This window comes from Sesamum indicum, linkage group LG9 (genome assembly GCF_000512975.1).
Source record: "Sesamum indicum cultivar Zhongzhi No. 13 linkage group LG9, S_indicum_v1.0, whole genome shotgun sequence".
NCBI lineage: Eukaryota > Viridiplantae > Streptophyta > Magnoliopsida > Lamiales > Pedaliaceae > Sesamum > Sesamum indicum.
The window spans coordinates 1,880,241-1,891,243 of NC_026153.1; the positions used below are offsets into that span (position 1 = coordinate 1,880,241).

General features: G+C 36.1%; 2 protein-coding genes across 3 annotated transcripts in view; both read right to left on the reverse strand.

Annotated features, from left to right (window-relative positions):
• The window catches only part of LOC105170815 (dolichol kinase EVAN), an 8,654-nt gene extending 6,747 nt beyond the window's left edge, over window positions 1-1,907 (reverse strand). The window contains exons 1-3 of the mRNA XM_020696835.1: window positions 1,454-1,907; window positions 931-1,043; window positions 2-77 (exon numbers count right to left, since the gene is read on the reverse strand). Of these exons, the coding sequence (XP_020552494.1) occupies window positions 2-77; window positions 931-1,043; window positions 1,454-1,650 (386 nt within the window). The 5' untranslated portion in view covers window positions 1,651-1,907. The remainder of the gene's footprint in view (window position 1; window positions 78-930; window positions 1,044-1,453) is intronic.
• On the reverse strand, window positions 3,068-10,386 carry LOC105170265 (ABC transporter G family member 3). Of its 2 annotated transcripts, none has more exons than XM_020696941.1 (12): window positions 10,238-10,386; window positions 9,131-9,757; window positions 8,939-9,018; window positions 7,309-7,595; window positions 6,396-6,567; window positions 5,994-6,107; window positions 5,637-5,765; window positions 4,995-5,186; window positions 4,786-4,872; window positions 4,421-4,693; window positions 4,119-4,226; window positions 3,068-3,423 (listed from the first exon to the last, which is right to left on the reverse strand). In XM_020696941.1, the coding sequence occupies exons 2-12, from the start codon at window positions 9,603-9,605 to the stop codon at window positions 3,166-3,168; spliced, it is 2,175 nt and encodes a 724-aa protein (XP_020552600.1). In that variant the 5' UTR covers window positions 9,606-9,757; window positions 10,238-10,386; the 3' UTR covers window positions 3,068-3,165. The 2 variants fall into 2 exon arrangements, with proteins under 2 accessions (XP_020552600.1, XP_020552601.1); XM_020696942.1 differs by having other exon boundaries at window positions 10,227-10,386.

Consider the following 11,003-nt stretch of genomic DNA (forward strand, 5'->3'; position numbering starts at 1 on the left):
AATGATGCAAAGGAAAACTAGCACAGTGAAGCAAATGGCTGACGCGGCCCAGAATTGCAACTTCAGGTATTCGATCTCTGTAGAGGACAAAAAATAAATGTAGAGTCAATTAGATTCCCATGGACAATAGTACAGAAGATAGAAGAGACAGAGAGAGAGCAGCTAAAGACAAAAGAATTTGAAAAGCATAAATGGAGGTAATAAGCAGCATAAGCGAAAAACTGCATCTATACAGCTGATACGGAAGTTAAAAGCTATATAAAAGAAAAATAGAAATGGGCAAGGCTGCATTGGTATCAGCTAATGCAATTAATGCAGCATTTACTACTAGCCAAATAATGGGAATGTAAGACAACCTGGTCGGCCAGGAATTCTACTATTGGGCATAAGAGTTGATTTCCTTATGAAGGTAGATAGTTTTCCTTTTTATGGATTTTCTTCGGCGGAAAAAGCAAACCAACATTTCAGATCCTCTGTCTGTAGGCACAACCAAAATATAGATTATATCTGCAGACTGAGCTATTTGGTAAATCATTCAGTTTAGATGCTTGTATAAATAAAAATGAAAATGCTCAAATACATTTGAAAATGGTAAAATCGTTATGATGAGGTTTGTTTTCCCTATAGAATATAAAAGATCACTTAAAAATACAATGAAAAGAAATACCAGAAAGAAAGGCCACAAGCTGACATTCATTTCTCATACACACAGATACAGAGAACAGCAAAAGTTTTTTCAGGGTTCCATTTAAAGAACATCATTTAACCCAAAAAACATGTCTGATACAATTTCTCTTAACTATCCAATAGCCTATGCATTTGGCCACCCTCCACGACTCGGAATACATGCCTCTCATTGCAATTCAGGAGATGCAGAGTCAAAGTCTTAAATTAGATGCTAATGTTTCAAGTTTAAGATAGCACACATACCTTCAATTCCAACTTCCTGCAATGCAAATGCTCGCAGACTCTGTATCAACCTTGAAACCATGACGCCGGGCAGGGTCACTGCGCCCAGCAGAATTCCAGATGAAGCTCCAGGCCTATCACCAAGCACTTTAGGAATCAAATTTATCAAATAAAACCAATGAAGCAACATAAAATAAAATAGAAAAAGAAAACGAGAAAGATGCTATATAATGCAATGCAATTCAATTTTTATAATTATAGCAATATTGATAAAGCTCAACCGAACCTAGAAAGAAAGTGCAGGCTCATTCCGAAATACTACAAGAACCCAGCAACTTACGACAAAAATCCAGAAAACCCTTCCGGTAACAGTTGAAATTTTTTTCCAAAAAAAAAAGGGATCACCAGAACCACCAACTGAACACTAAAACTCAACCAAAGAGGAAAAAGGGTGCCCAAAACCAGTTGTAACCAATAAACAAAGAGATCATATCCCAATTGAACCCGAAATTGCCATCAAAGAAATCACATGAACTAAATCAACCTGGTCCTGAAATAGTTGGCAAGGGGGTTGGAGTCATCGTCGGCGGAGATCTCAACGCACAGAGCAAAAAGAGAGAGGAGAGAGAGGGAACAGGCTTCGGGGAGGAGTGATAGAGGGGTGGAAAATAAAATTCGAATGATATAGAGCAACACCACCACTCTCTCGCCGTTCAACTGCTGCAACAACGAAACAGCCATGGCCCTCTATCGGAGTTCCGGTTTCCTCGTTTTCCAATTGGGGATCACCCGTCCATGGATTCCAAGCTGAGAAATTGAGGAGAAGTATGGGCGTGGGGATTTTGGGGCGAGGGATGTGGGTAGATTCGGTTGGGGGTTTGGCGCGGGCAGACACGGTTTTTTCATATGAGGACCGTTGAAATCTGCGTAGAAGTGCGTGCAAAGACATTGAAACGATGGCGACAGGGGCAGACCTGGTAATAGCAATAGCCAACAGCATAGAGCCATACAAGATTGATGACCACCGTTTTCTCTTGCAAGCATTAATTTTTTTATTAATATAAAATACAACCATCTCTCCTATATTCCTCGTAAATATAAATATTTTTTATTATTTAAAAATTATAAAAAAAATAATCTAAAATTTATAATTGTGATAAATTTAAAAAAAAAATTGCTGTAAATTTATCTTTTTTATAATATTCATAAATAAAGGATAACTTATACTTTTTGATGAATAATAAAGAACATTTTATATAAATATTTTTACATAACAGTAAGACAAATAATGATGCACATATTTCAAGCAAAATCTTACAATGCTCAAAATCTTCAGATAATCAAATACGATGTAGTACTGCTCAAATTCATTGGATACCAATAAAAAACATATTATGAAAGTATGGCTAAAAAAATTTAATAAGAAATATTTAATACTTATGATAAACATTGTATACATTAGTAATTATGATATAAAGCATAGAGATGCCTGTTTGACTTTGGTAGTTGGGCAACCTATTCTAATAGAGTGGGGGAAAATGGGACAGGTTTGTTAACTTTTTTGCACATTAATTAAAATTTTTTATATCCAATCAGGTAACATTAGTATCGCACTTTAGCCCCTTTAATAAATGTAAAAGTAAAAAAAATGTCCCTAAGGAGAAATTTGGGGGGAAGCTGCAAAGCAAAGTCGTTGGTTTCATAGTCGTTATCCGAATCTAAAATTTAGTACACTTCACCTTCACGCATAAACTACATCACTTGCCCATTTTTTGTGCTTCCTATCAAGGAGTCTCATGATTTTTGCATGAATTTTTCAGGGTCGTTTTCACATTATATTTCCCAATTTTAATTGTCGTAATGTCTTTTCGAAAATAAATTGATTTTTAAAGAATAAAATATTACATTTGCATATATGGTAATTATCTACTTACATAGCTAGCAATTTACATTGAATATATACTGTCGGGATCATTCATGATGATATGTCTTACTCGATCTGACTATTCATATTAATGCGAGTTGCTACCTATGCCCGGGCCGATTTGCAGTAAACCAGCCTGAATAGAGTCATCCAGGAAGCGACGGCCCGAATGCTTGTCCTGTTTCATGAATTCTCACAATTCCGGCGTTGCTGATAAGACACTACACAAAGACATCTCTTGAAAAAAATCCAATATTTCTTAACTTAGATAACAACCTAAGTGCATTGAGCAAAACCAGAAAATGATCATAAGTTTCTTACAACTCTGTCGTTTATCTCGGATTGTTTGTATTTTGGTTACATCGGAACAAACAACGAAGAGATAAGGTCTTTCTAACACGAAACTGTAGCAAAATGAAAACAAGAATGCGATAGCCAACAGCCATGAGAAACAGTATGAGTAAATTTCCCCACTTGGAGTTAACGTCGGCTGATATGTCATATGCACTTTGAAGGGCCTGGTAGCCTGAGAGAGACCTTACCTGCCCAACAGCAAAGGAAGTTCCAATGTACTCGTTCTCCAAGAGCCCCTGAAGCAAAATGGAGCTTGTTCAGACGATCAGAATAGTAGACAACATTAACTAAGCAATACTTGTAATCTTTGCATAGAGAACTGAGTATTTCTCATAAAAGTGAAATGTGGAGAATTCTACATATATCGAGTGTTAAGATATCAAACAATATGGACTGTATATCAGCATAATTAAATCCCTGTACTTGGTGTGATTCATACCGTTCTGTGTTTCTGTAGCAAACAGTGTGGAGCACGCCATATTAGCATAAGATAAATCCCATTACCAAAGTATTCTGTGTTTTCAGAAAGAGCTGGTCCTTAACATTGTGCTTACGGTAGTGGTTTTGAAGCTTTAAAATCAAACTTGCATTAGATTTAGCAATGATTGAACTAATACTCGTTGAAATATTAGACATGTTACAATAAAAGAATACTCAGCTTGCTAAATTGCAACGTCTCCTACAATCATGTTTTGCATTGCAAATTCCCGGACGAGCCGGGGAAAATCTTACATCCAAGCATGACTACAGGGTGTGTTCCTGTAACTCTAGAAAGTTGAGGGTTTTTTTAAATAAGCCCAAATATCAGGGTTTGCATTAATGGTTATCCATTAAATTCAACAAGAACATTTGGTTTTACAGCCCGAATTCTAGATTCAATCACAGTAAAAGTGCATGAGCATGTACGGATTATTATATAGAACCAACTTGCCTGGATAGAATAAGTATGGAAAGCAATGTAAGACACAGGATACATCCACACTGGCCTCGGCAACGCACTTCGAATCCTAAAATACCCAGCTGAAAGCATCATCACCATCTGAAAGACAACATCAATGTTAATTAGATCTAAGGAACATAATCAAGTTAGAGAACGCCGAAAACAGGGGAAAAATCCGTGTAGAATAATTCAAATGAAGCATAATGCAGCTGAAGAAAGCTTGTAGGAAGATGAAATGCATGCTCTCTACTAGATATAGGTAATTTCAGCTCGACAAGTAGGACGGAACATACATGTACAGTCACCAACATTATGATACTCCAGAAGATATTTTGGCAAATGGTAGCAATAAGCAGCACTAGCCCTTCGTTAACGAGAAGGCACATAAAGAAATTCAGAGTGAAGTACATCAACAGGCTGAAATCGTCACGTAGCCCAATGAGGAAATAGAAGACCAAACTTGATGAGACAGAGAGGAGAAACAAGAACGGAATGCTGGAAAGAAGTTGCCCGATTAAGAAGACGAATGTCCCAGAATGTTGGTTTGCTTCTTCACAGGCGTATATCTGCATAGAGAAGATTAATGAAACAAATAGATTGTACAAGAAGTCTGCATTAATGAAAGTTTACTGAAACAAAATATGGAGATCTCCATTACCTTGATTTCTTTGAGCTGCGCAGGGACACCGGCTATGCTAAAAAGCGAAGTAAATGATACAAACACAAATACAGCTGCAACTCTTGTCTGCAATTTTAGAGAAAAGAAAAAAAAGAAATTGGTTGTTATTATGCAGTCAGTCATAGTGCACCCCTTACAATTTGGATGGAGGACCAACAGAAATTATTTGCTGCAATGATATAACTTACCCCAACTGATGATAGAGAATGCCCCAAACCAGAGAACACAGTACCGATACATAAAGCCAGGAACATGTAAAGAATTAACCGAAGCCAATAGTATTTCCACTCCCTTGACATGATCAGCAATGATCTCCAAGTTAATACTGCAATTTTGGCGACAAAGTTTGCCTTGCCTTTGCTTTTGAGAGTTGAGCCTTCCTGTAGCCATAAGAAATAATGATTGTGAACACAAGCAATTTGGACTGAAAGGGGGCTTTAATTGTTTGCTCCATAGGATCCGCTAGATGAATGTTAGCCCAGGGTGTCGAGAATTACAAACAACTTTGCAAGAATGAGAATATAGGTATTGATGGAACAGAAAGAGCTCTCTGTCATAGAGGGGGATACGTGAACTGGGAAACTATATCATTTTCAGCAGCATGGTCGATTAGAGTTAGAAAGGTTCTTAGTATCTGCAATTTGTGGTGACTGTTGGACGGGAAAATAATAAAGAACAAAATCATATTAATTTATAAATAAACATCTTCTTAGAGGTATCAACAGAGAACGAAAAATACAGAAAACCATTAACTATGATGCAGAAAAGGAAACATTCAAGTTCAACATGAGCTGCAGAAAGCACAAACTTTAACAATAATAATGGCTCACCTTGTCGGTAAGTTTCAAAATCATATTCTCAACAGCAGCAGCATCTGCAGATGATTTATAAGTTGCTTCAAGAGTGCGTATTGCTACAGCAGTGTCCATATTGACTGACGAAAGTTCCCCATGGTCATCCTGTTATGATTATTGGCTAATGGTTACAGAAAACAACCATAGTATGAAATTGTAAAAATAATCATATATGATCTTTAAATCACCATAGTACATTACAGAAAATTACAGTAGCAAGGCATCTGCTAACATCAGCCTTAATTTGCTATATACATAAAGGATTATGCAATTACATGAGATAGTTTAACCAGCTATATGGTGGGATATGTCATGCAAGAAATAGGAAAATACCTGCCAGTTTTTGCACATTGCAATGATCCTATCGAAATCTGTGTTTATTGCTCTCAGAAAGTGATCGGAAGGGCTTTGCATGATAGGGCAAGGGAATCCAGCATTCGAGAAATGCTACAGAAAACAAGAGAAAGAAAAAGAATAAGTATTTCACAAATCAAAGCTGAAAGAAAAAATAGAATTTCTGTACCACTTAGAAAAAGCAAATCTTTTAGACCTTGGCTTGGCCAAGATCTCACGAACTAGTAAGCAAACTAACATCCATTTTTTTCCAGTGACAGGGCAAACTATATTCCATAAAAATCAATAACTTTGTGCGCGAAGGTAATCCAATAGTACTCTATTAGGAAGATTAATGGGAAATTTAGTAAAATAACTTCATGATATAATCTGAGATATTACCTGCAAACAAGCAAGCGTTTCGCCGAAGAATAATGTGTTTCCATTTGAAAGAAGACAAATTCTATCAAAAAGGCCAAACACTTCTGTGCTGCTCTGGTAAATGGTGAAGATAAGAGTGCACCCCGTATTTGCAAGCTTCTTCAGCGTAACCATCATCAGGAGTGCAGATACACTGAGCTTGGATATAAATTAGTAGTTGATCAGAATGGGTGGACAAGTAGAAGTAAAGGGAAATAGTCTCATTCAAATCGTTGGATCAATTGATATAGAACACAATATATTTTATAATGATGTTTTTTTGACAATACAAGATCGCATTCTCATCCTATTTTAGTGAAAGCAACTATGAAATGGATCAAATGCACAAATACTAAAAACAATAGACATCTTCACGAATTTTAACGATCAACAGTTATCATTTGTCAAAAAAGAACTTTTGCCTTTCTGTTAGCACTTTGAGATGTGTAACTTTGTTGATTCTCTAGGAACCAGGATTACAACAAACTTCCTGTTGGGGCTAAGATGGAATATTGGTTCCAATTAATTTATTGTTTCAAAGATCGTGCTGATATAAGCTTTTAGTTCACACATTATCAGAGCAAATACTTAGTAGACTTCGCCTGTTTTAATCATCAAGAGAAATGCAGCATTGCCGAATTTCATGAATAAGGCACATGCAGACCTTTTAAAATTTTATCAAGTTAAGCGAAAAAGGCTAATGGTCCATTAAAAGGAAGGATATTTTCTTCATTTTAAAACATAGAACATTATCAAAGAAAGCATAAACAACTACAACTACGTATTTTCTCACTTTGTTTGATTGAAACATGCACTATAGCACAAGGCTCATAGTGAAACACATTGCAAGTTCACAGAGAGTACAAGAGCTTCATAAATAAAAATTGAAACAAACCTGTCAAGATGATAAAGAGGCTCATCAATAAACAAGATATGGGGTCTCATAACTAGCTCCCTAGCAATTGTGACCCGTCGTCTCTCACCACTGGGAAGACCCTTCATATAGCAGTGGCCACCTATAAGCTTATTTGCATAATCCCCCAATGACATAGCAAGGATGGCATCCTCCACTGCACTCCTCTTCTTAGAAAGGAAGCCTGGAAGCTGAAGCAATGCTGAGTAGTAAAGGTACTCACGCACAGTCAAGGATCCAATAAGCGTGGTTTCTCTTTCAACAAATCCCTAATGCAATATACAAAATACTCGATCAAAGACAAACATAAAATAAAGAAGCAAGAGTTATGAATGATTTTCTATCCTTATAAATGTCAGATCATGGAGCAATTGTGGTTGACCATCAATTCACACATGAAATTTTGTAATCTTCACTTGCATAATTAGTAGCTTTAGCAAATCCATGGGCATCAAACCCTTTCAAATTAGAATTCAACTACGAGGACTCTGGAATTACATTAATCACCAATTCTTCTTAGCTGTTTTCAGCATTAAAAATATGCATCTCTAAAGTGTGAGTTTTCACGCTTGCATGTCAATGGACACATCAAAGTAACAAAAACAGTTTACCAACATTTGATACTTACAAGGAATTACCTAAACAATGAGGCAGATCATATTTTTTTTTAAAAATTTCATTAAGGGTGCATTTGAATTGCTGGATTTGACTCTTGTGGATTTAAAATCCATCTAACTGGTCGGCTGATAAAAGAAATCAATGGATTTTAAATCCTTCATTTCATTCATTCGATTTTAAGCCTATTTAAAGATGGATTTAAAATCAACCCAATAATTTGGTCATTTTAAATCATTTTGAAATGCTCTAAAATCAGTAGCCAAATGAATTTGAAGTCCTTACACAAATTCCTTGTGAATATAAATAAGTAATTCCAAATATGTTAATTTGAAATCAAAGGGATTTGAAATCCGTTCATTACGAATCCTTAACCAAATCCAAATCCATCATTACAACACAACCTAAATCACTTTAAAGCAATTTGAGATGCTAACAGGTTTCATTTAACTTCTAAATTTAGTTGTCTACCTCGGTAAGATAGTTTAAGCACGAAAGCTTAAAAACCAAAACAAGGATACTTTCAAGCACCAGAAGTCTAAGGTCTGTTGCAATAGTTGGACCACATCAATCTTTGACCCATAAACTCAAAAGTTAATAGGCCAATTACTAAACACATGAACCTTTTTACCAACTCATGACTTTGCAGTATTTATTAATGGAAGTGATCTTTGTTTATGCAAATATTCCAGAAACAGGAAACTCTACTCTCTGTATTTGACATTTACTTTGATAAATATGTGGGACAGAATTTGGTATGCCAGAACATATCTCCTTAAAGGAGTACGAGGAAAATATAGAGGTATAGATTTTCAAAATTGTCCCAAATTTATCCTTATTCGGACAAAAAATGCAAGCTTGACAGCACCTTAAAAACAGAACAAAGTTAAACATTTGAAAACAAATGCACGGTCAAGACAAGTGATACCCTAAAACCATCGGAAACCACATTATCATAAATTAAGGTTTAAGGACACGTGGCACTCAAGGAACTTACATATGATCCATATGGCATGCGTGATTTTACACCATTAACAAACACCTCGCCATAAATTCTAGCTGAATCTGGCAATCTTCCTGAATTAGGGTAAAAAAAGAAAGCAAGAACATAAGATGCTTTCATAAATGTAAAAATCCATGTTGTCTTGTAATAATGATAAAAGAGGAAGAAGCATCAAAAAAGACAAACCTGCAAGAGCTCTTAAGAGAGTTGATTTCCCCGACTTGGCGGGGCCCATAATAACCGTCATTGTTCCTGGCAGTGCATAGCCATTGGAACTCTTAACAACCTTGTCAGAGTACTTTCTTTTACCCTTTATAGTAACTGTCAAATCCTTCCACACAAGTGAGGCCCCTGCAATCTTTCTTGCAACAATTGCACCCTCAGGTAAAGGAGGTGATGGCAGTGAGCCACTATTGAGCTTTGAAAGAGAGGGGGAGACTGGCGTAGTAGCAGTGCGAATGGAGTCTGCTCCTCCTTCCTCCACCTTAACTTCAATATCTGTATCATCCCAGTCGGGTGAGTCCTCAAATGAAATAGGTTGCCTAAGTGCCCCCGGTTTTCTCAAGTAGAAAAAATTGCTTGAAGGCACTCTACTTGCCGGGCTACTTGCGGAAGATGATGAGGACCTATAATGATCTGATTGAGATTGTATTTCTTCCATTTTGCTAAAAAATCTGTGTGCTTCTAAAGTCCCCCGTATATCATCCACAAAGCAAAGTGAAATTAACACATCATCGGCGCAATTTCAAGTGCCAATTTCACTGAAAAGCTAATCTTCCTCCTCCAACTTCAATTGAGACAAGTTAGCTGAACCTGCCGAAGCATACAATAATAGTTAATAAGTGCATAAAAAGAAAGAGATTTTTAGAGCAGTTTGATGATATAAGTGACAAGTTCTCAAGACTACTGCATCATATACATCAACAAAAGATTCAAGAGAAAAATGGTTCAAATGAAATATTTCACGCTCTGTTTGCCTCTTCCACAAAGTCCAACCGCGTGTGCGGAATTATCCAAAACCCAATAAAAATCAAGAATCCTTACTTCACAAGCTTCTCCGAACCAGTTCTTGTATCATTTTCAATTATATAATTCTAACAAAACCCAAAAAGGATTTTAATTGAATCTTTACCAAGTTATCAACTTTCTCTAATTTCAGACCTCAGTGCCCAAGAACCCAAACCCCCCCATAAATTTCAAGAACAAACACACCCCATACCAGAAAAACTCAAAACATCACATGATACAAAAAGATTTACATGCAGAAAAAGAATAGCATTACCACTGATATACCTCTAATGCTCTTTATCAAGTTGATAACCTTGAAGAAGCAGTGCAGCTAGAAAAATAAAGGGTATTAGAGAAATGAGCCACACCCAGAGAGAGAGAGAGAGAGAGAGAGGGATGGATACAGAAAAGGCTGGATCTGGGGTTGGGGTTTTGGCATAAAATAAAGGGTATTAGAGAAATGAGCCACACCCAGAGAGAGAGAGAGAGAGAGAGAGGGATGGATACAGAAAAGGCTGGATCTGGGGTTGGGGTTTTGGCATAGGAGTGAGAACTCCAGCAGAGGAATAATAATGGAGGAAAAAAGAAAAGAGCAAAAAGAGACAAGAAACTGAAAGAGAGAGTGTGAATGACACTTGATTTTGGACTAATTACCTATAATTTCAATTTAAATTGGACTTAAAATTTTGAAATAATTTCCCAAAAAAACATTAAAGGCCTGAAACTTGATGAATCCTTTGACCCACTTTCTTTTCTTTCCCCTTTTTTTCTGGTGCTTTTGTTCTCTTTCATTTTTGTTTTCTTCTATTCATCTTAAAGATTCCCCAACATTTTAGTATTATGTAATAAAGTTTTGTCCTCCAATTTAGTAAAGCATACTTTAAAATTTTACAACTAGTCTATTTCTATACTTATAAATGATATGCTAAAAATTTCACAAGAATGTAGCATGTTCAACTTTAAATATTTAATTTCACACTAATATCGTCTTAAGTAAATTATACGTTAATTTTCATCAATTATATACAAAAATTACATGTCCCTCTTTAAT